Source organism: Trachinotus anak, unplaced genomic scaffold, assembly GCF_046630095.1.
Source record: "Trachinotus anak isolate AG129_WGS33_773 ecotype Australia unplaced genomic scaffold, CSIRO_AGI_Tana_v1 ptg000025l, whole genome shotgun sequence".
Classification (NCBI taxonomy): domain Eukaryota; kingdom Metazoa; phylum Chordata; class Actinopteri; order Carangiformes; family Carangidae; genus Trachinotus; species Trachinotus anak.
In genome coordinates, this window is record NW_027273876.1 from 13,751,668 (window position 1) to 13,772,513 (window position 20,846).

At 41.0% G+C, this 20,846-nt stretch overlaps 1 protein-coding gene across 2 annotated transcripts; it reads left to right on the forward strand.

Annotated features, from left to right (window-relative positions):
* The first annotated feature begins 1,676 nt into the window (after window positions 1–1,676).
* On the forward strand, window positions 1,677–20,789 carry ace (angiotensin I converting enzyme (peptidyl-dipeptidase A) 1). Of its 2 annotated transcripts, none has more exons than XM_071462342.1 (25): window positions 1,677–2,389; window positions 5,800–5,970; window positions 6,109–6,196; window positions 6,970–7,113; window positions 7,318–7,509; window positions 8,456–8,553; window positions 8,755–8,924; window positions 9,192–9,415; window positions 9,535–9,679; window positions 10,507–10,605; window positions 11,328–11,450; window positions 11,531–11,736; window positions 12,021–12,157; window positions 12,508–12,666; window positions 13,837–13,924; window positions 14,101–14,244; window positions 15,082–15,273; window positions 15,737–15,834; window positions 16,204–16,376; window positions 17,237–17,460; window positions 17,562–17,706; window positions 17,857–17,955; window positions 18,234–18,356; window positions 18,716–18,900; window positions 20,212–20,789. In XM_071462342.1, exons 1-25 carry the CDS (start codon window positions 2,156–2,158, stop codon window positions 20,412–20,414), a joined length of 3,864 nt encoding a protein of 1,287 aa, XP_071318443.1. In that variant the 5' UTR covers window positions 1,677–2,155; the 3' UTR covers window positions 20,415–20,789. The 2 variants fall into 2 exon arrangements, with proteins under 2 accessions (XP_071318443.1, XP_071318444.1); XM_071462343.1 differs by having other exon boundaries at window positions 2,252–2,383; window positions 5,794–5,970.
* The last annotated feature ends 57 nt before the right edge of the window (window positions 20,790–20,846 follow it).

Genomic DNA, 20,846 nt, shown 5'->3' on the forward strand with positions numbered 1-20,846 from the left:
CCTACCTACCTACCTTCCTACCTACCTGGCTGTAACAAGAGAGAGTGAATTCATAAATAATCTAAGATAAAATATATGTATATCTTCTATCATAGAACTCAGATAGACTGTGTGGCAGGGTCTAAAGATAAAAATGCTTTTGTCATACTGAAGAAATTGTTACTGGACATTACAAAACATGTCAAGAGGGAAGAAACCAGGCACATATTATGTGGTGGTGGTTTATATTTTAATTCCGGTTTAAAGTGCAAGTCCAGTAATTTCACCACCAAGTCCCCAGTCAGGGTCCACGGTCGGGTGAATGATTAGCTGTTTGGTAGCAACAGAAGCAGCTCAGGCATTTTGACAGTGTGTGATCAAGGCATCAGAAAACATGGAAGGGATTTCAGGGGTAAATGTGACAGAAGGCCAATTAAGTTTTGAAGAGCGCCATTTTGTTTGTGCTCAGCTAGTGACATCTGGGAATAGACTCAATGTCTGACTGAAGATAGTATTTTTTTGCAATGAATGAAATGGTGCAATGAACCAGGTCGCGTGGTCACAGGCAGCTCTGCAGCTGGCAGGATAAACGCAAAGTGGAGTTGAAGGCATCTGTCACAAAACCTCAGACTCAACATCTGTGTGAGTGACAACGTCTTGATATAACTAAACTACTGAAAAAGAAATTTAAAGCTCTGATATTTTTATATTAACAGTGGATCAAATGACTATGTGTAATATGAAAGAGGTTGCTTATGATGATGAACGCGCAGAGAATTTTCGTCTGGATTTGTACTTCCTCTCAGCTCTACTGTGCTTTGTATATAATCTATCATGTGTAGTCCTTAATATTCCTTCAACAAATATGCATCTGTGTACTGGTTTGAATTGCTGTCACATTCCAGGAGGATGATTTACTATAAAAGCTCAATGTGGGATTAAGAGCAACTCGGTAAACTTGGCTTATTTACACAGTAATGACAAGACAATGCACAGGTTTGTTATTCCCTCAGATGGTGGAAATAAACAGCTGCATGATATACCGTCTCCCCTTACTACTATACCCTTTTACTGCTGATCTGAATTAGCAATACACAGTCAGACAGCAACAGATATAAGACGTGCTACAGCTTCACTTGCTGTGCAACAGCTAACAGAAATGGGGCTCACCACATGCTTTGGTATGGTGGGACTATACCCAGTGGATTTTTACTATAAAGGTGCCAAGAATGGAGACAGCCTGAAAATCCCTCCACTGCTTGACAGCCGTGATCCTCCATGTTCATGAAAAAGACATGTCAGCCGTCTCGACAGTTAACCCGAATAGCAAATGACATCCCTTTTAAAGTGATTTTTCTGGGGTTCTTGCAGACTTTGGTGTAAATTTAGAATCAGGAAAATACATAGTTTCCCTTTGTAATCAGCTTTCTCTGCCTAATAATCTGATTAGGCAGAGAAAGCTGTGCCATATAAAGCTCCGATTCTGCATAAAAGGTGAGCCCCTTTCACCGTTCTGTGCTTCTATCTCACGTTTCCTCCTAATCTCTTACAGCCTTTCAATCCTCAGTCTTCATTCCTGTTTTATTACCCTATCCCTTCTCTCTTTCATTCCCCCTGTCTTTATAACTCCCCCTCCCTCTGTTGTCACTAAGCTGAAGGAGGGAACTGAGAGTAAAGTATGTGGAGTCCCTCCCCAGACACTCCAGTGCCTGGCTATTGAGGAGCCTCCACTCTACAGTGCAGGCACACAGGCACTGAGCTGGTGTGTCAAATCTTATCTCTCATCTTCAGCGGTTATAGAAACTTAGATCTGATCAAAGATACTGTCAGCCATCTTAACCGTGGCAGGCTGCTGAACACAAAGGGAGGGAGAGGAGATAGGAATAGTAGGGAAGGGAACTGGAGGGGGGGGCATGTCCAGTGCTGTAAAGTGGTAAGAGGGAAGGCTGCAGAGAAGTGTGGGCTGGGTTAAACTGGCACTTAAAAAGAAGCTTGCTTTGGCTTCTGTGCATTTCACCAACAGTCAGGCTTGGGAGGCTAAAGAGGGAGCAGTGAAGGAGTAGATGAGACACAAGCTCCAGGGGAAAGGTGTACTCTTGTGTATTTTTAGACCTCCCTCCAAACTCTTCTGTAGTCAGTTTTTCTCTTCCACTCTTTTCTTTGGTGGGAGCTAGCCATGGGCACTGCTGTGGACAGGTTTCTGTGGTCTGCGCTGCTGCTGTTGCCAGTCTTGGGACTCTCTGTGGCTCTGCAAGAAAGCTGGCTTCCAGGGGAATATAGCAATACCGTGGCTGATGCACTGAGGTTCCTCGATGACTACAACAGCACTGCCGAGCAGGTGTTATTCCACAGCGTCTCTGCCAGCTGGAACTACAACACCAACTTGACAGATCACAACTCCCAGCTTCAGGTAGGACAACTCCTTGGGTTTAGAGGGTGACATGTTGGCTGAATCTCTCTCTCATGCTGGTATGATTTTGGCCCGTTTAGATCAGCTCTCGCCAGCACTGACACCTCGTCACCACAAATGCATGCATGGTCAAGGGTTTCTGTGGAGCTGAGCCCTGCTTGATTTGGAGATCACCCCTATTCATCTCCCTCCAGAATTACATGCTCAGCTTCCTCCCAGCACAGCCAACTCAGCTTGTGTGTCACTGCAAATATAAAACAGATCTGAATGCCTGTGGTGTGAACGTCTTCAAGTTCTGAATAAATTCCCAGGGGGTCTTGCGATCTATTATGTCGGCTATTTATTTGTTTAACTGTCTGTTTTATGATATTTTCAACTTAATACAGTTTCTCCAGATGGATGCACCCACTATAGGATGCAGTTTTACACACACAAATAGTCTTTATGGTCCAATGTGGCAATAACTGCCAGTTGGATAAAATACCTCTGTTTTGCAAAATGGAGTTTAGATTAATAGCAAATTACAATGGTTTTAGAGTTTCTTCCCTCCATATGCCTGAGGAACATTTGCATAAACACTGAAGATGAGGGAGAGTGGAAGCCGGCAATAAAGCAGGAGATAAGTACAGCCGGCCAGCAGGTTGTAGGAGCCAATGAAATTGTTTGCACATATCTCATATTCGTGGATATGTGTGAACAGTACAAGTTTACTCAGTCATATGCAGACTCAAATGAACATCCTCAGTGCAAAGCCTGGGATTTTTCTTTTCTGTGTCTGCTTGGACAGCTGTCACAGCAGGATTTCAATACACTATCCAGGCTTTGGGAGCTGGTCTCCTGATCCACTGAACAGGTGTAACCACACCAGTGTCAACGGGGTCAGGCTGCAGAATGTGCTCTGCTCTCCAGAGCGGGTCCAGGATGTAAGCTGAAAGATGAGTAGGCTTGTAGTGGCTATGTATGAGCGTGATTTTTTTTTTTTCCTTTTTTTCTGGACAGTTCAAAGATGGGATCAAAGTGAATCAGAGCACTGAGCTCCATCTGATGTGGCAGCCAGGGATGGGTGGGGGTGGGGGTGGGGAGGGAATGACCATTCAACCTGACAGGGAAATTTTCTAATGTTGGCATTCAATGCAATTATTAAAATAATGTGGCAGTAATGTAGTGCAGAACAGGAATGGATTAGATTATAACACACACACACACACACACACACACATGCTCACACGCTCACACACACACACACACACACACACACACGCTCTCCCTCTCCAGCCCTTGCACCTTCAGAGGTGAGGGTGTAGAGGATCAAACAGAATGAGGATCACTTCACAGGCTTCTAATCATGCTGAATAAAAGCCGACGAGAGTGGATATCAATGACTGTTGTCCCTGGAAGCTCAGAATGAAATACCAGCTGCCTTCAAGTGTCACAACCAGACCTGAGGCTCAGTCTTTCATTTTACTGCTTTTTCCACGCAACCTGAATGTGAAGTTGCAGAGCTACCTACAGTGTGGTGAGTTCAAGAGAAGGGTTTCAATTTGAAATACTAAAAATCTATTTTTACACACGTATTTTTTTCAATTTCAGCTATATCAGATGCAAATATCTTCAAATAACTCTGATGTACTTACTTTAAAAGCTAACAGTCAAAGAGAACTGGAATGAACACACACAGGTTATGTGTTTAAAGAGTCAACAAGTCAGAACAGCTATTAACAGACAAGCTACTGTACACAGCAACACTGCAGCTTGTGTAACATCAAGACCTTGAGTGACAGAAATTCAGCTAAAAGGCCTTTCAGCCTTATCTTTATTATTTGCTGACAATGTGAGTGTCTGAGTGGATGGGTGGCTGTAGGAAAAAATGATTAGGAAAAAGACAGAGATTGAGAGGAAGCACAAAGGTCAGAGTTAATACTTCAGCTCACTGTCACCAGTTTTCCCTCCTGCAGCCTCTTATCTCAGTGAAGGCTGGAAAGAAAGACCAGAAGGGCTTCAATGAAAACATTAGTGGAAGGAAGCTACTATTCTGTCACTTTTATCAGGGTGTGCTGAGACAAACTGCTGCGTGCACTGACTCATTGCTCGGGTTACATCAACACTGGGATGTGTGTAGATATTAATTTCTGAAGTGTGACTAAGCTAGCTTGCTTTACAGTGGGATTTGACATCTGTAACAGGAAACACAGTGAAGGATTGCAACACAATAAGAGCTTTTTTTTTTTTGTCTTAGGAAAAATAAAATGGTCCAGTATATGAGACACATAGTGTTGTAACAATTCAAGGAACAGATCAATGTTCAGCACATATACTATCCATGCAGCATTTCATGGCAGCCTTGACTCCATCCATTCCTCCAGCTCTGTCATTATATATTGAAAAGGCTTATGTCCATGACCTTCCGGAGGGCCATAAAGAAAGGCTCTAGAGATCTGGCGAGGCCATATATGAGCATGTGTACATGAGTGACAAAGGCATTTTTGAAAAATATGATCCTTGAGCTAGGGTTATTTTGCTGTTTTGTCCTTGCCCCCAATAGACAGATAGAACATGTTATCGATCCCAGAGGGAAGATCTGTTGGTGCAGCTGTTAAGGAACACTGAGCCACAAATGAAGACAGTATGGTAGTTGAATAACAAGTCTACTGTAAGGCTCTGTGAGGCTGTATTGTTCATTGTTAAGAAAACCAAAATATTAGATAAGGAAACTAAAGTATTGGCCAATTTGAAATTTTGTTCCAGTGATTGTGTGATATAAAAAAAAAAGTCAGAGGATCATCAAAATTCAAACGATAATCCATCCAACAGTTGTTCAGACATTACTCTGTCAAACTGCTGGTGGTGTTAGGGGAGAAGTCATGGATTCAGCATCTGGGGCCAATAAATGTCTGTACGAAATTTATACCAACCCATCGTAGAGGGTTGGTATAAACCTGAACACTGGAGGAAAAGTCTGGGGATAACTACAGCCATCAGTATTCATCCTCTGGGCACCATGCCATGTCCATACCAAAATTCACTGCAATTCATTAAAAACAAATAAAAAACTTCTAACTCACGGCTGACACTTGACAAAAAGTGTGATGAATGTAAAAATTCGCTCTCTGAGGAACATGAAATTCTACACAAAATTTCATGACAATCCATCCAGAAGTCTGATACCGCCACTCTCATTTCCGCCCACCGTCTACTCTCGACACACTGATATTGCAAAAATGCCTGACTACACATTAAATATCATTCTCTTGTGGACCATGCCTGTTTTTCAAAAACATGCTTGAAGACATAAAGAAGCTAAAATGGCTGATGCCACATATTCATTACCACCTGATGGCAGGCTTTTAAATTTGAGGTCTCAAATTGCAGAACTGAACAGATCCAATATATCACTGTCCTCTCACCTCTAGGTAAATGCATCCCTTGAAGAGCAGGCGTTCTCTGAAGCCTGGGGGTTAAAGGCCAAGACGGTTTTCACTCGCGAGCTCCTCGACTCTCTCCCTGACCCTAAAGACACGAAACTGATGGAAAAGATCATGACACTGGGAGCAGCCAACCTGCCCGAGAAAGAGAGACAGGAGGTTTGTTTCTGTTTCATATTTTCTTATAGAAACTTTGTTGTCAGTTCTTGTAATTGTGTTTTTGTCGCAGTATCATTTTTTTTAAACCTTTTTTTGAGCATCAGAGAATGACTTCAAATCTCCTCTTCTTGTCTGCAGTATAACACCATTCTCAGCACAATGGACAATATTTATTCAACAGCCAAGGTGTATCCAGAGCCAAACATAAGCTGGAGCCTTGAACCTCGTGAGTAAATATCATACAGCTGCTCAGTCTGAGGCTCAAAATGCATGCATAATATGATACCGATATTTCGTTGTATATGATGCAAACAACAATGTGGAGGGGAAGTCTAGGAACAAAAAACAATTATAAGTGGTTAAGATCTTATCGGCTCTTGGAAAAGTAACAGGATGGGCAAAATGACTCCAGAGAGGTCTCCAAAGGAAGTGCTATGGATGTGCCCATGAGTGTTGAGTAAAAAGCTGTAAAAACAACATCAGTAGCTTTTAACACTACAGCGTGTATTCTGAAGAATGGCCCTGCACTTTGTCAGCAACAACTGGCAAAGATAATTATGAGAAATGTTTGCCAAAATACAAAGTGTAACAAAGAGCAAACACAATTATTTCTACTAAAAATGATTGTTCATTAACATAGAAAGAGCATTTACTGTTGTCAAGGTGCAGTCTCCATAATGACTATTGGTTTCCTGATCTGAAACAGGGTTTACTCTAAGTATCTGGTACATCCCTTCACAATAAAAGCACTGCTGACATTGAAATGACAAAGTCTTTTTTCCACCAGTCCAATTATCTACTGTGTTTTCAGCTCTCACCTTCATTTCCTATTCCTGGCATTTTGAAGATAAATATTGTTTTCCTGCTCACAGAGCATGGAGTCATCTAAACACCAATGTGTCTTAATTGTTTTAGGAAAAACTTGACACTTTTTCTTTGTGCTACTGACTGTGCTCCTTGATATTTCATCATTTTCTTTATGACTGACTCATTTTGCAGATCTCACAGAAATCATGGCCAACTCCAGGAGCTACAAGAGACTGCTGTACGCCTGGGAGGGCTGGCACAATGCATCAGGTGTACCTCTCATAAAGCACTACCCCAGGTTTGTGGAGCTCAGCAACAAAGCGTCTCAAGCAGATGGTAAGAACTTTCCCCTGGTTGTCTGCCTATCTGTCACTGACAGCACAATGTTGATAATGCTAAGAATGAAGTTATTCAGTTGATTAGAATGAAATAATGAAAGAATAAGGAGAGGAGAGGAATAGAAATGACTCACAGAGGAAGGGAGAGAGCAAGAAAGAATGAAAGAAGGGAAATAAAACATCAGAATTTTGTCCTGTTTAGGATTTGAGGACACTGGAGATGACTGGCGGTCTTGGTATGAGACGAAGACCTTTGAGAAGGATTTGGAGGAACTCTACCGGACCATTGAGCCCCTCTACCAGAACCTGCATGCCTTTGTGCGCCGCCAGCTCTACAACCAGTACGGCCCCAAGTACATCAACCTGAAAGGACCTATTCCTGCCCACCTGCTAGGTACAAAAGAACATTTTATGTTACTAACATACAATACCTGCAGACAAGAGCCATACATTACATAAGGGACTGCATGAAAATTATTAGGTGGAGTTAGAAGAGAGGGGATCATGTGTTTTAATTTTGCAAAAGGGACTGTAGTTTCACTGTTACTGTTTGTTTCAGTTTTTTTGGTGGTGGTTTATATTTTATATCATCTTTCTCTTGCAAGATTTACTGTTGAAGTTGAAGTGTTACATAAGAATGGCTACATGAAAAACAGGCCTTGTGTGTGCATCATGGATGCATTTTTGCTTTATGCAAAGGATATTAATCATGTTTCTTTATCAGGGCTTTGTGTGGCTTTCTTTTTACTGCATTTCACTGTTGTTTCACTGACTTTGCTGAACTGTGTTCACACTCATTTGAATTAAGGCAATCAATCTTACATTGTGTCACTGACTTAGCATGTGTCTGTATACGTCACCAGTTTATAGTTCGGTGCAGATGCCCGTAGAGGAAAGAGATATTTCCTAAGAGAGATCCTGAATGAACTCTTGGTTAAGGAATTTGTTGGCCGCAGAGCATAACGAATCCGGGTATTTTACCATCTTGGAACCAGATCAATTAGTAGCAGTTTTTTTCCAAGTGAAAAGGAGAGTCCAAACTAAATATTATGAACTTCAGCAAGGGTCTTGCTTTTTCCAAATGTCAAACATAAAATTCAGCCCTTTTCTCTAACTGAGGAATTCGCATAACATAAACAGCTGTCATTTAATAAAAGCCTCAAACACACCACAGACAATACAACTATTCGGATGCGGACACACCATGGCACGCAGCTCTGTGTGCTTATCTCATTACCATGAATGAACATGCTGCATGTAGGCATTTCCTATAGTGCCTGATGTGTAGATTGTCCCGAGTCAGAATTGTTGCTTAAGTATGTTTTCTTCCTCACCCTCAGGAAATATGTGGGCCCAGACCTGGAACAATATCTATGGCATGATGATCCCATTTCCCAACAAACCCAACATGGATGTGACTGATGAAATGGTCAGACAAGTAAGTGTGTTCGAGAGATTTTGTGCCACTGGGATGGGATGGTATATAGAGGGAAAACAGTTTTTTAAATTCTTGCAGATGGTGACCATACCAGCAGTAAAATGCCACTGCTAATCAGAAATCTCATGGATCCCACTGTTTCTAAGTGATTATAGTTTTGTCAGATGGCGCTGAGATGAACCATGACTCTTCTTTTCACAGGGCTACAATGCCACGCACATGTTCCGTGTGGCCGAGGAGTTCTTCACCTCTCTGGGTTTAGAGGAGATGCCTCAGGAGTTCTGGGATGAATCCATGCTGGAGAAGCCCGAAGGCCGAGAGGTGGTGTGCCACGCATCTGCCTGGGACTTTTACAACCGCAGAGACTTCAGGTAAAGTTTGTTAATGCAGTTGCAATTTAGTTACTTTGTGAGTTACAGTTACACTTCATTCCAGAATTATTTTACACTGAACACAAAGATGTCTGAATAGTGTAGGACCCATACATGTCGCCCTTTACTCTTATAGGGATTTAGAAAATCTACTGGATGTGACTTTAAACATCCTTAAAATAATTCTGAATTTCAGAACTTTAATACCATTTTATGATTCTTGATAATATAAAGTTACTAATCAGTTATATTGATGTTTCTGTGTAGGATCAAGCAGTGCACCACAGTGACGATGGAGCAGCTCTTCACTGTACACCACGAGATGGGTCATGTCCAGTATTACCTGCAGTACAAGGACAAGCCTGTGGGCTACCGTCGTGGAGCCAACCCTGGTTTTCACGAGGCTATTGGCGATGTTTTGTCTCTGTCCGTTTCCACTCCCAAACATCTGCATACTATTAAACTGCTGGATTCTGTGACCTCTGACGAAGGTAACGAGACTAAGACAGAGACAGAGATAGATACCCTCTCACAGAACCGTGTGATAACTTCTCAAATATTCGTCATCAAATGTTTAAAGAATAATAAATTCTGCATCTTTTTCCTTCAGAAACTGACATCAACTACCTTTTAAAGATGGCTCTGGAGAAGATCGCTTTCCTTCCCTTTGGCTACCTCATTGACCAGTGGAGATGGGGCGTGTTCAGTGGACGCACTCCTCCAGAGCAGTACAACCCTGACTGGTGGTACCTCAGGTAGGCTTTTATGTTCAGGCCTAATATACTTATAAAATATGTCACATACACACACTTCACTTCCTGAATGTTAGATGAGATCAATACCACTGTCATGTCTGTAGAGTAAATATGAAGCTACACATCCAGCAGGTTGGGAGCACCAGTATCATTCAGTTGTCCGCCTGATGAATTTAAGTCCAACATTCACTCTCTGTTAGCTCTAGTTTTGGTCTCCACCAGCACCTGAGGGAAATTTCTGACTCTGCAGCTCATAAATGCTCCACTATGTTCACCAGCTGACTGCTAACTGTCTCGGTCTGCTGTTTGTGCTGAGCAGACAGTATATAAGTGGGTTTTAAGAGTTTTTCTTTTGCTGTAAACAGCTGCCTGCCGGGGCCAGAAACAACACTATGAGAGCAGTGTGAGTGAACCAACACAGTAAAGGGTTGGACTGATAAACAATCACTTACTACAAAGCTCTGTAAGGCCAAGGGGAGCTGATTCTTTGGCTGATAACAATATGATCCTGAGTGGTCAGTGAATTACTGATATTGTATAACGTCTTTACAGCTTTGTGAGAGTTAGTGAACCCCAGCCTTTACAGATGAGCTGCTCTTACAGTAGAAAGCAGTGGTTGTACTGGCTTGCACTCAGACTGTGTGAGTGTGTGTGTTCGTGTGAAGCGAGCCGTCACTGGAAAAAGAGCACACATACCCTGCTGACACTTAAACTTAACAAATAAGACAAAGAAAGGCATTAAAGGCGGAGTGACTTTCCTGAACTTATGTCTTATGTAACCACATGCCAATGAGTTCTAAATCCATGTTTCTTATTTCTTTTTAAAGGACAAAATATCAAGGCATCTGCCCACCCACCAGACGCACACAGGACCACTTTGATCCTGGGGCAAAATACCACATCCCTGGAAACACGCCATACATCAGGTACCATCCTGGTTCACCCACACTTCTTTGTAATAGAAGAGATAAAGACAATCAGCTTTGGCTTTTGGTATTTTTTGTGACGTGTATTTTCTGTCTGATTAACGTCATAGCCATACTATAACAGCTTTACAATGTCAAATTCCATTAAATGGAGCCAGTGCCTTTTGAGTGCACAATCATGATCAGTGTATGTATGTAAAGTAATAGTTAAGGGAATAAGTGTGCAGGACTGGCCTGTGAGCCGGGGATTAATGTACTGTGTGCTGTAATTTGGACTGAATTCCTGGCATTTGAGTGGAGTGTGGTTTTAAACAATACAGTGTCTCTACAATAGCAGGAAGCATTGTTGCAGAGGCAGGGGGCCTCACAAAAAAGGCATCTAACCCCTTTTTATTTAACAGTGCGGGGGAGGACAGTTATTTAAACACACTTTTGGTGAAACAAACAATTTTTATGAGCTAAACCTTCAGCATTTCAGTATTTCTAGTCAGTGTATTGAAGTATGAAAGATTTTTAATGGTCTTTACTACAAAGTAGAGGACAAAAGAGTTTCATTTACTAGCTGTGACAACCTATAATCTGTTGTTTTTGATCTTTCACATGATGTTCCCTGCTTTTAAAGTTTTTCATTATATTTTTCTGTTTGTACTTTAATGAAATATTCTGCAGTAATATTACATTAAATGCGATGCACTGAAGAGATCTCTATCTTTCCTCTGCAGGTATTTTGTCAGCTTCATCCTGCAGTTCCAGTTTCATGAAAAACTATGCGAAGCAGCCAAACACACCGGCCCTCTGCACACATGTGACATCTACCGCTCTGCAGAAGCTGGCGCCATTTTAAAGTATGTAATCTAATTTTATACACAATAGTGGTTTATAGACGCAGTAAAGTTGTAACACAATTTCCTTCCACCTTCTCCAGGAAAGTTCTCCAGGCTGGCTCTTCCAAACCGTGGCCTGTTGTGCTCCAGGAGGCCATAGGCACCGACAAGATGAATGCGAGCTCACTGATGAAATACTTTGACCCTATTATTCAGTGGCTGAAAAAGCAGAATGTAAATGAGACCTTGGGATGGCCTGACTTCAACTGGGTCCCACCCATCCCTGAGGGCTACCCTGAGGATATTGGTAAGAGTGGACCGTGAGCACAACAGAGTTGTAGTCAAAATAAATGCTAAACAAACAGCAAACAGCTGAAATACATTAACAGAGGAAATAAATAATTTTTTCCTCTGCATGCACACAAACAGAAGAATCCCTAATGCCTAAAGACATAAAAACCCACATTATAATCATAATTCACACATCATAATATAGCTAAAATCTGACAGTATTTTTACATGTCTTTTTTTTTTTTTTACATTAGGCATCCTGCATTTGAGCTGATTTCTCCTTCTCCTTGTTTTTTCCAGGAAAGAATACAGATGAGCTTGAGGCAAAGAAGTTTCTGGACGAGTACAACAGAACAGCTGAGGTGGTGTGGAACGCCTACACCGAGGCCTCCTGGAAGTACAACACTGACATCAATGAAGCCAATAAACAGGCAATGGTGAGACCCCCCTGAGCGACCAGCTCCACTGACATCACCTTAACATTGTTCGAGTATCATCTTTCATCATTTAAATGTGAAGGACTGTTGCACCTTATGTTGATTTATTTATCTATTTATTTTTTGCATTAAATCAGAAAATCAATAAAATGACTGCTTAATCAAAAATGTGTCAACAAATCAATAATTGATTGAATCAGTGAGTCACTAATAAATCCATGTATGCATGTTTCTTCCTATTTCCCTGTCTGCGCATCTGTCAACCTGTCTATCCATCCCTCTAATCACTCTGCTTCTACTGACATGTGTAAAAATGGAAAAATTAAAGAGTGTTCATTATTCCTCTCCAGCTTGACAAAAACCTGAAGATGTCAGCCCACACCTTGGAGTACGGACAGAAGGCCCGTCAGTATGACACTACTGACTTCCAGGACCCCTCGGTCAAACGCATCATCAAAAAACTCAGCGACATCGAGCGAGCCGCACTGCCCACGGAACAGCTGGAAGAGGTGTGGAGGAAATGGTTTTAGTTTTACAAACCTTTATTCAAGACTGAACTGCTCTGGGGGAAAGAATAGCTCTACTGGTTGTGTTGCATCCCCAGTTGTTCTTTCAGTACAGTAAATAAAAATGGCGGCCAGTAGCCATAATGCAGAATTCGCAGAGTACAATCAGAAATGAATGAGTGTGTCACAGACCAACATGCAGCATGGCTGAGCTTCTCTCACACTAACGTAACAAGAGCATGTATGAAATTCCTGCTGTTTGCCATCGAAATATAACTGACTGGTGTTATGTACGAATATATGATATTAGATGACTGCAGTGTATCCAGGAAATACTTCACTCAAGCATTTTGAGTGATTTATTTTCTATCAAACGTCCTTCACCTGCCACCTTTATCAACAAGAAGTACACTGAAACTGAACGCCAATGATTATAGAGCCTGAGAAACCTTTGCACTACTCATTTATACAGCCATAAATACACAGTAGCTGTCCTGGCTGCTGTGAAATTATCCAAGTTGGTGTTTTCTCACCTATCTACCACTTTATTAAAATACATGGCTCTGGCCTGGAGAACTCATTTTGGAACCTGAGCTGAAAGGGAGGTGTCCTTCTTGAGGTGTCAGACGTGCCCACCTCACACTGATGTTGCTCTAAAGGGTCTATAAATAACTTTACTAAAGAAAAACATTATTCTAAGTTGTCTATATTATCTAATCAGCCTTGGTTGGCTGAACATTTAAAGGCCTATAGGCTGTATAGAGAAGCCAGTGAAGTTAGCCTGAAATTAGACGATGTCATTAATGCTATTATGTGTATTGTTCCTGTTTACATGGCTATCAACTCTGGCTAATAATTGGCTAATTTGCACTCTCTACTTGAGTCAGCTGCTGTGAATTTATTTGACTCTGTGTGTGTGCGTGTGTGTTATGCTGCACTCAAAAGCCTGTAGCTGTGTGAAAAATGTAGCCACTGTCAATGTATGAATGGTCAACATATTGTTTCAGTGAGACTCACCTTTACCTTTTAAAGACACCTGTCCCTCGCACATGCTCTTACCCTTGTCCATCTGTCTGAGCGGCTGTAGAAAGCACTTATAGAAATTTAAAAAACAGAGGATTACTGTGGGTTTAAATGTGATCTAATGTATGGTGAATGCATTTGCCTTTTCAGTACAACACTCTCTTGTCCAACATGGAGACGAAATACAGTGTGGCTCACGTCTGCAGAGAAAATGGGACATGCCACCCGCTGGATCCAGGTAAGACTATGTAATATGTGACAATCCTAATGAATAAAGTGAATGATGAAGCATATGAGCAAACAGTGCGGTAACTGCTTAATACTTACCATAGTTAATGGCATGAAAGAGTAATTGTAAAAAAGACAGTACACAGAAGGTAGCTTGGTGTAATAAATGAATGTGCTGTGCTTCAGATCTCCAGAAGATCATGGCAGAATCCAGGGATTATGATGAGTTGTTATTTGCCTGGAAGGGATGGAGAGATGCTGCTGGAAAAGTACTTCGACAGGATTACAAGAGATATGTTGAACTGGCGAACACAGCCGCCAAACTCAATGGTATGACCTTAAATGGATCCTTTTAAATACACCTTCTCCCTGATCTCTTTTTCTTGAAAAAATACAAGGTCAGACCTGGAGAGCAGTAAAGAGCAGTTTTAATCATTGTTTGAATGTCACTGCTCAGAATCGGAGGGAAAAGATAATCTGATTGGTCAGTTTAAATCAGCGCAGCCAAAGAGCCACTTTTGACACAGTTCAATCAGTACTTTCTAGCAATAACAAGTGGCTGATTTAGATGGTTTTAGTCACACAGAGTTGACAATTTGGGAAATGCCCTAATTTGTTTCCTTATCGTGAGAAGAGAAGATTGATACCATGCACCCTCATGTCTGTACAGAAAATATGAAACCACTGCGAGCAGCTGAGTGGTTAGCTTAGCTTAGCACAAAGACTGGAAACTGAGGGGAAAACAGTGGGCTTTGTCCAGTGTAAACGAAATCAGCCTTTAAAGCAGTTTGCTGGCAAGAAATAGTCTGGTGCATAACCCCCCAGGCTGGTAGGCTGATTTTGTTACCTCTGGACGTAGCAAGGCTAGCTCTTTCTCCCTGTTTCCAGACTTTGTGCTACAGTAAGATGAGCTAGAGTTGAAAGTTTTAACTCTCACGAGGAAAGTAAATAGAATTAACAAAATGTAATAACTATATTTACTAATATCTAAAAATTATACTGAATTGCTGAATTATTTTAAAAGACTTAAAACATAAACAAGGATCATTTTGCTTCAGGAGCTGCTTTGCTCAGATGATACATTTGCTTAAAACTCAGTCTGCATTGCCTGCATTTTTGAGAAACTACTCATCGCTGTTGGCTGTTTATCCCTGCTACTCTCTGCAGGTCACACTGACAATGGGGCTTTCTGGCGCTCCCTGTATGAAACTCCTACCTTTGAGGAAGACCTGGAGAGGCTGTGGAAGGAGCTGGAGCCGCTCTATCAGAACGTACATGCCTATGTTCGCAGGGCTTTGTACAAAAAGTATGGTCCCAAGTACATCAACCTGAAGGGACCCATTCCTGCACATTTGCTGGGTAAGTAACAAAAAGGAAGTGTCTTTGAAAGAGCTGCAGCTTTTCGGACTTAATTTCATAAAACTACACTTTGTGTGAGCAAAGTATTTGGGACTTCAGTCTTCAGAACTTTTGGTTATACCAGGTTTTAGGAACTTGAGGTTAAGGTCACTTCAGCCAGTGTTTCACTATAGAATCCAAAGGATTTTAACACCACAGGCAAAACTCTTCTTTTATGCGGGAGCATACTCCATTGATATTCTGTTGTGGGCTGTTGATGCATCTGGGTTTAGACAGGATTTAATTTGCTTTCTGAGGCGCCAAGCGTGAGATTGTGTGTGACAATTCCACACGGTTAGAGATTGGACTTGCTCATTGTCACAAATCCCTCTTGGTTAAACACTGGCAGAACACAGGATGACTTGCCCCATAACTTCTGAGACTTAGAAATGTGAAAAATGAATTGTGTCTTCTGTTGTTTCAGGCAACATGTGGGCACAGACGTGGTCTGGCATAATGGATTTGGTAATTCCCTATCCACATGCAACACAGGTTGACGCCACGCCGGCTATGGTGGCAAAGGTGAGTTAACACATGAACCAGCTGCTGCATCTGCACACAGAGACCACACACCCATGCTTCAGTGAAAATAAGACTTGGATGTGGGCCAAAGTGGGGGTTCAAACAATGATAAATACAGAGCATAAGTGATGATAAATAAAAGCAGCAAAAAACAGCAGTAATCCATAACTACATGAAGTGTACAAAACACAGGATATTTTTGAAGGGAACATATGTTACCTTCTGTCCTTTTAGATGTATAATTTGTATACACTCTGCAGTCATCTACTTTCCAGAAGCGACGGTTGCTTTTTCCACATGTTGAATATCTCACCGTCTTACAAATTCGCCTCCTCATCTTCACTGGTATTCTATTTTTCCCCCGTACAGAACTGGAATGCCACCGTGATGTTCCAGGAATCAGACAGGTTTTTCACCTCTCTCGGTCTGAAGCCAATGCCAGAAGAGTTCTGGAACAAGTCTATGCTAGTGAAGCCGTCTGACGGACGCCAGGTGGTGTGCCATGCCTCGGCATGGGACTTCTACAACCGAAAAGACTTCAGGTTAATCCTCAGTTTCATCCATTTATTTTACTGAATCTAACTGATTGGTGGGCTGTCATTGGTGTTCTGACATATATGTGCCTATATCAAGAGTGATGTTGCCATATACGTCACAAATAAGGGGATATATTATCATCACATAATACATATAGAAAGATATAAGTTTATAACATATATGAAAGACCCAAAGTAAAATATGTATATGAACATATATTAAAATATCTATATGATCTATGGCATAATATGTTCTGACTATATATGTTGATGATATATATATTTAATTTATCGATGCAAGTTTATTAAAACAACATACATATCAAAATTATATATGCTTTTATATGTTTTTCATTATAATTTCTCATTAATTTTAAACATTTCTATCTTCCCATTCTGGCATTGTGGTCTCAGACCCTACTATATATTACAAGAACATATAATGACAGGTTTTGGGGTGGATATATGTTTATGTAACATATGTCTACAATATAAGCATACATACATAAACATACATATTTGTATGGGCTTGACAGATATGTCAATATATGAAATTTGAAAGTTCCAATTTCTAATAGGTTTCATGTGTAATTTTTACATATGTGCTTTTATTCTGTATGTACATGTATTTCATATATAACCATTCAATATATGTACATATATTACATTTGTGTATGGGTGGCCTTGCTTTAATACTGATACAGCATCAGCAACAATCACACACAATCCGTAAAAATGATGAAGAATCCAAAATTAAAATTCATCCAATTGCATGAGATGTTCATAGCAAGGGAGGCATAAGGCTGAATTACTTCATTTTCAGTAGCATTAAGTGTATGTAATTTTTGCCTTGTTTGTGTCTCCAGGATCAAACAGTGCACTGTTGTGACTATGGATGACCTTATCACAGTGCACCACGAGATGGGCCACGTCCAGTACTTCCTGCAGTACCAAGACCAGCCTGTTTCCTTCCGTGACGGAGCCAATCCTGGATTCCATGAGGCCATCGGTGATGTACTTGCCCTGTCTGTGTCCACGCCCAAACATCTGCAGAGCATCGGACTCTTGGACAAAGTTGAGAGCAACCACGGTGAGTGGCCCTGACCATGACTACTACACGTTTCTGTAGAGACATGCAACGTTACAACAGTGTTCAGCTCATGGTTTAGGTGTTTCTGTCCCTTTCTCTAGAGAGTGATATCAACTTCCTGATGAGCATGGCGCTTGACAAGATCGCCTTCCTGCCTTTTGGCTACCTGATGGACCAGTGGAGATGGAAGGTATTTGATGGACGCATCCCACCGACTGAGTACAATAAAGAGTGGTGGAACCTCAGGTAAAGTTCACCGGCACTTTTACAATTATCATGTACAATGTTCATTAACTAAAAGAAAGTTAATGAGTACGTGATTGTGTAACAAATTCTTGCATTTGCAAATGATTTACTGAAATAACAATCCGATGAAACTCTTCTTCTTCTTTGTAGAATGAAGTACCAGGGACTGTCTCCACCTGTGACCCGCACTGAGGATGACTTCGACCCCGGTGCAAAGTTCCACATCCCTGCTAATGTTCCCTACGTCAGGTACATTTTTTTTGGCAGAACAAACAGGGCACCTGATAACTGAGTACAGATAGGCTGGTAATGGCGTAAATAAACTCTAATCAACTATGGGTAGATAAGATAAATATGTTGTGGAACATAATCTGCAGTAAGTCACATGGCTCTGAAAATAATCAATCACCGTTAAAAGGAAATGATGTGACAGTATCAGCTTGTTTTTGTGTTTAACTTTGTTTTTCTGGTATCTGCCACCACTGAAGCCAAGTCATGATAGCAGATCTTTGTTGATCTTCAATCAGGTACTTTGTCAGCTTCATCATCCAGTTTCAGTTCCACAAGGCTCTGTGTGAAGCTGCGAAGCATGTTGGGCCTCTCCATACCTGCGATATCTACAAATCTAAAGATGCTGGGAAGCTGCTGGGGTCAGTACACACACCTACCTAAACACTAACAGTCTTTCCACAAAAAAATAAAAAATAAAAAATTATGTAACATCTCCTGGTGCATTTATGACATGAAAAACCTCATAATAAAAATAGGATTTTAAAAATATAAGTACACACTGGAAATGACCTAGAAAACAATCTATTTTGTATTTTTTTGTTCAGTAAAGAACAGACATGATTGTAACACTGACAACTGAAAGATTATAGTGTCTGTAAGTGCAGGCAGCGCGTGAAAACATGCTTCATGCCACGTGTGTATTTATCTCTACAACCCACTTTTGCTACTGATCCTTGTCTCCCCTGACCTCCTCTCTGACCTGTGTTGTTGTTTGCAGTGACGTGATGAAGCTCGGCTTCAGTAAGCCCTGGCCTGAGGCTATGACCATGATCACCGGCCAGCCCGAAATGAGTGCCCAGCCACTCATGCAGTATTTCCAACCTCTCATTGAGTGGCTTGAGACAGAGAACAGCAAGAACAACGATGTTCGCGGGTGGCCTGAGTACGACTGGAAACCTTCAAGTATGTCCAGTACATTCAAGACATGCACATACTTTAATCCTTCCACAGAAACACATGTACGCATGTAGGCAATGTAGGCAAGCCTGCTTGCAGGAGGTTTGTGGTAAATACATTTTCCATTTTACATCTCCAAGCCAAATGTTTTTTGAACTCCCTCCCAGAAAGAAAATGCGCATTAGCTTCTCACAGAGGCATTCATTTTGTTTTCTTCCTCTGCTGCGTCTTATCGTTAAATCCATCTCCTGCTCCTCTTGTTTTACTGATGAGATCCCGCTGAAAGGATGTATACAGATTAGATTGATGAGAGGCTTAGCGAGACTGTGAAAGAGAGAGCTGGGAGGAGATAGTGGGAAAAAAGAGAACGCAGCTGTTGTTGGAGAGAGCAAGAGAGAAATATAGACTTTAGATGTAAAAATGAATGAATGAATGAGGATGGAAATAATATAAAGGAGGTAAAGACGAGACAGCGTCAAAAAGGAGCAAGTTACCCTACCTTTATTATGTAGCATTCATACTAGCACAGACACTTTGTGACAAGATATTTTGTTAAATTTAGTTTGTGAGTATCAGCAACAGTTTTATACGATGGTCCTCATAGTTGCAGCAGTTTAGAGATTTGGACATGTTAATGTGCGCCATCTGTAGGTAGGAAGAGTGATATCTTTATTATCTTTAATATCTGTGTTTATCAGGCAATCAGCTGCTGTTCAGGTTTTACCACATAAAGCTGCAGTGTTTTCTACTGAAGAGTACATTAGTCGCACTAGTCTGGGTGGCATTGTGTGTCCTCTGTCCTCCTGGTACTTTGCGGACAAAGTGGGGACAAAATGTTTTTTTTTTTTTAATGGCGGTGTGATGCAGAGGCCAGAAGAAAAGATCAGAGAAAGATTGTTTTTCATTGTGGGTTCTTTGGTGTTGAATATTTGGATTATAAACTTGGGTTTTACTGAAATGATTAACATGTTGGTATCTGGCACTGTAAAGCTTACGTCATAGTCATGTTAAAAAAAAAAAAGAAAAAAGAAAAAGAAAACAAGCCACTCACTGAATTTTATGTCATATCCAGTGATGTTCAGTTCCCATGAATTATTTAGCTAACAGATGGCAAGAGTTCAAAATGTAAAAAAACTTTTACTTTGTTTCTTTATCCCTATTTCTCTCCACAAGTAGGTGTGTGTTGAAGGGCTCTGAAAATGACTGAGTGTGACCCTTGCAGAGAATCTGCAGCTTGCTAATTGTGAATAAGTGAGTTTGTGAGTGAAAAACAATCTATCCTGCAAATCACTCACTCAGTATTTTATGTGTCTCCAGCTACAGCTACTGAAGTTACAGCTAATAAAGTGGACTTCCTGGGTATGAGTGTGGAGGGGGCAGCTGCCGTAGCTGGCCAGTGGGTCCTGTTGGTGATTGGCCTGGTCCTCCTGCTCGCCACCATCCTATTGGCCTACAAGTACAGGAAGTCAAGAAAGCCTGAAAAGTCCTTATCCACGATGGAGCTCAAGCAAAAGTACTAGTCATCAGTGAAGGCTAAAGGTTACTAAAGTGAGGCCTGACTTACTGTAGCTAACACAGTACCAACCTCAATGTGAACATCAGTGTTTTTGTGTACTGTACAGTACATCTGATCAAATTTGCTTTTCTTTTTGGTCTGCCTCCCCATCTAGTCTTGTATATTTATTGTATACACTTGGAGTCAAATTATTATTATTTTTGCCTATGCAAAAGAACATTACTATTTTGTAATTTATTTGTAATATTTGAATGTTTAGGGAGAAAATGTTTTAAAATGAATGTAAAGTTGTTAATTGTGTAAGCATTTTTTAATATTTGATTTTGTGTCTTTTCTTGTTGAATCCTCTGTATTTCTACAATAAAGACAGTAAAATATGTATTCTGCCTATGTGTTCAATCAAGACATTGTAGAAGACACAGAATGTCTCCTGGTA

Coding starts and splice junctions, on each gene's coding strand:
- ace (XM_071462342.1), top strand. CDS start 2,156: ATGGGCACTGCTGTGGACAGGTTTCTGTGGTCTGCGCTGCTGCTGTTG. Junction 13,925..14,100: donor ATGCCACCCGCTGGATCCAG/GTAAGACTATGT, acceptor GCTGTGCTTCAG/ATCTCCAGAAGATCATGGCA. Junction 17,956..18,233: donor GCTAATGTTCCCTACGTCAG/GTACATTTTTTT, acceptor ATCTTCAATCAG/GTACTTTGTCAGCTTCATCA.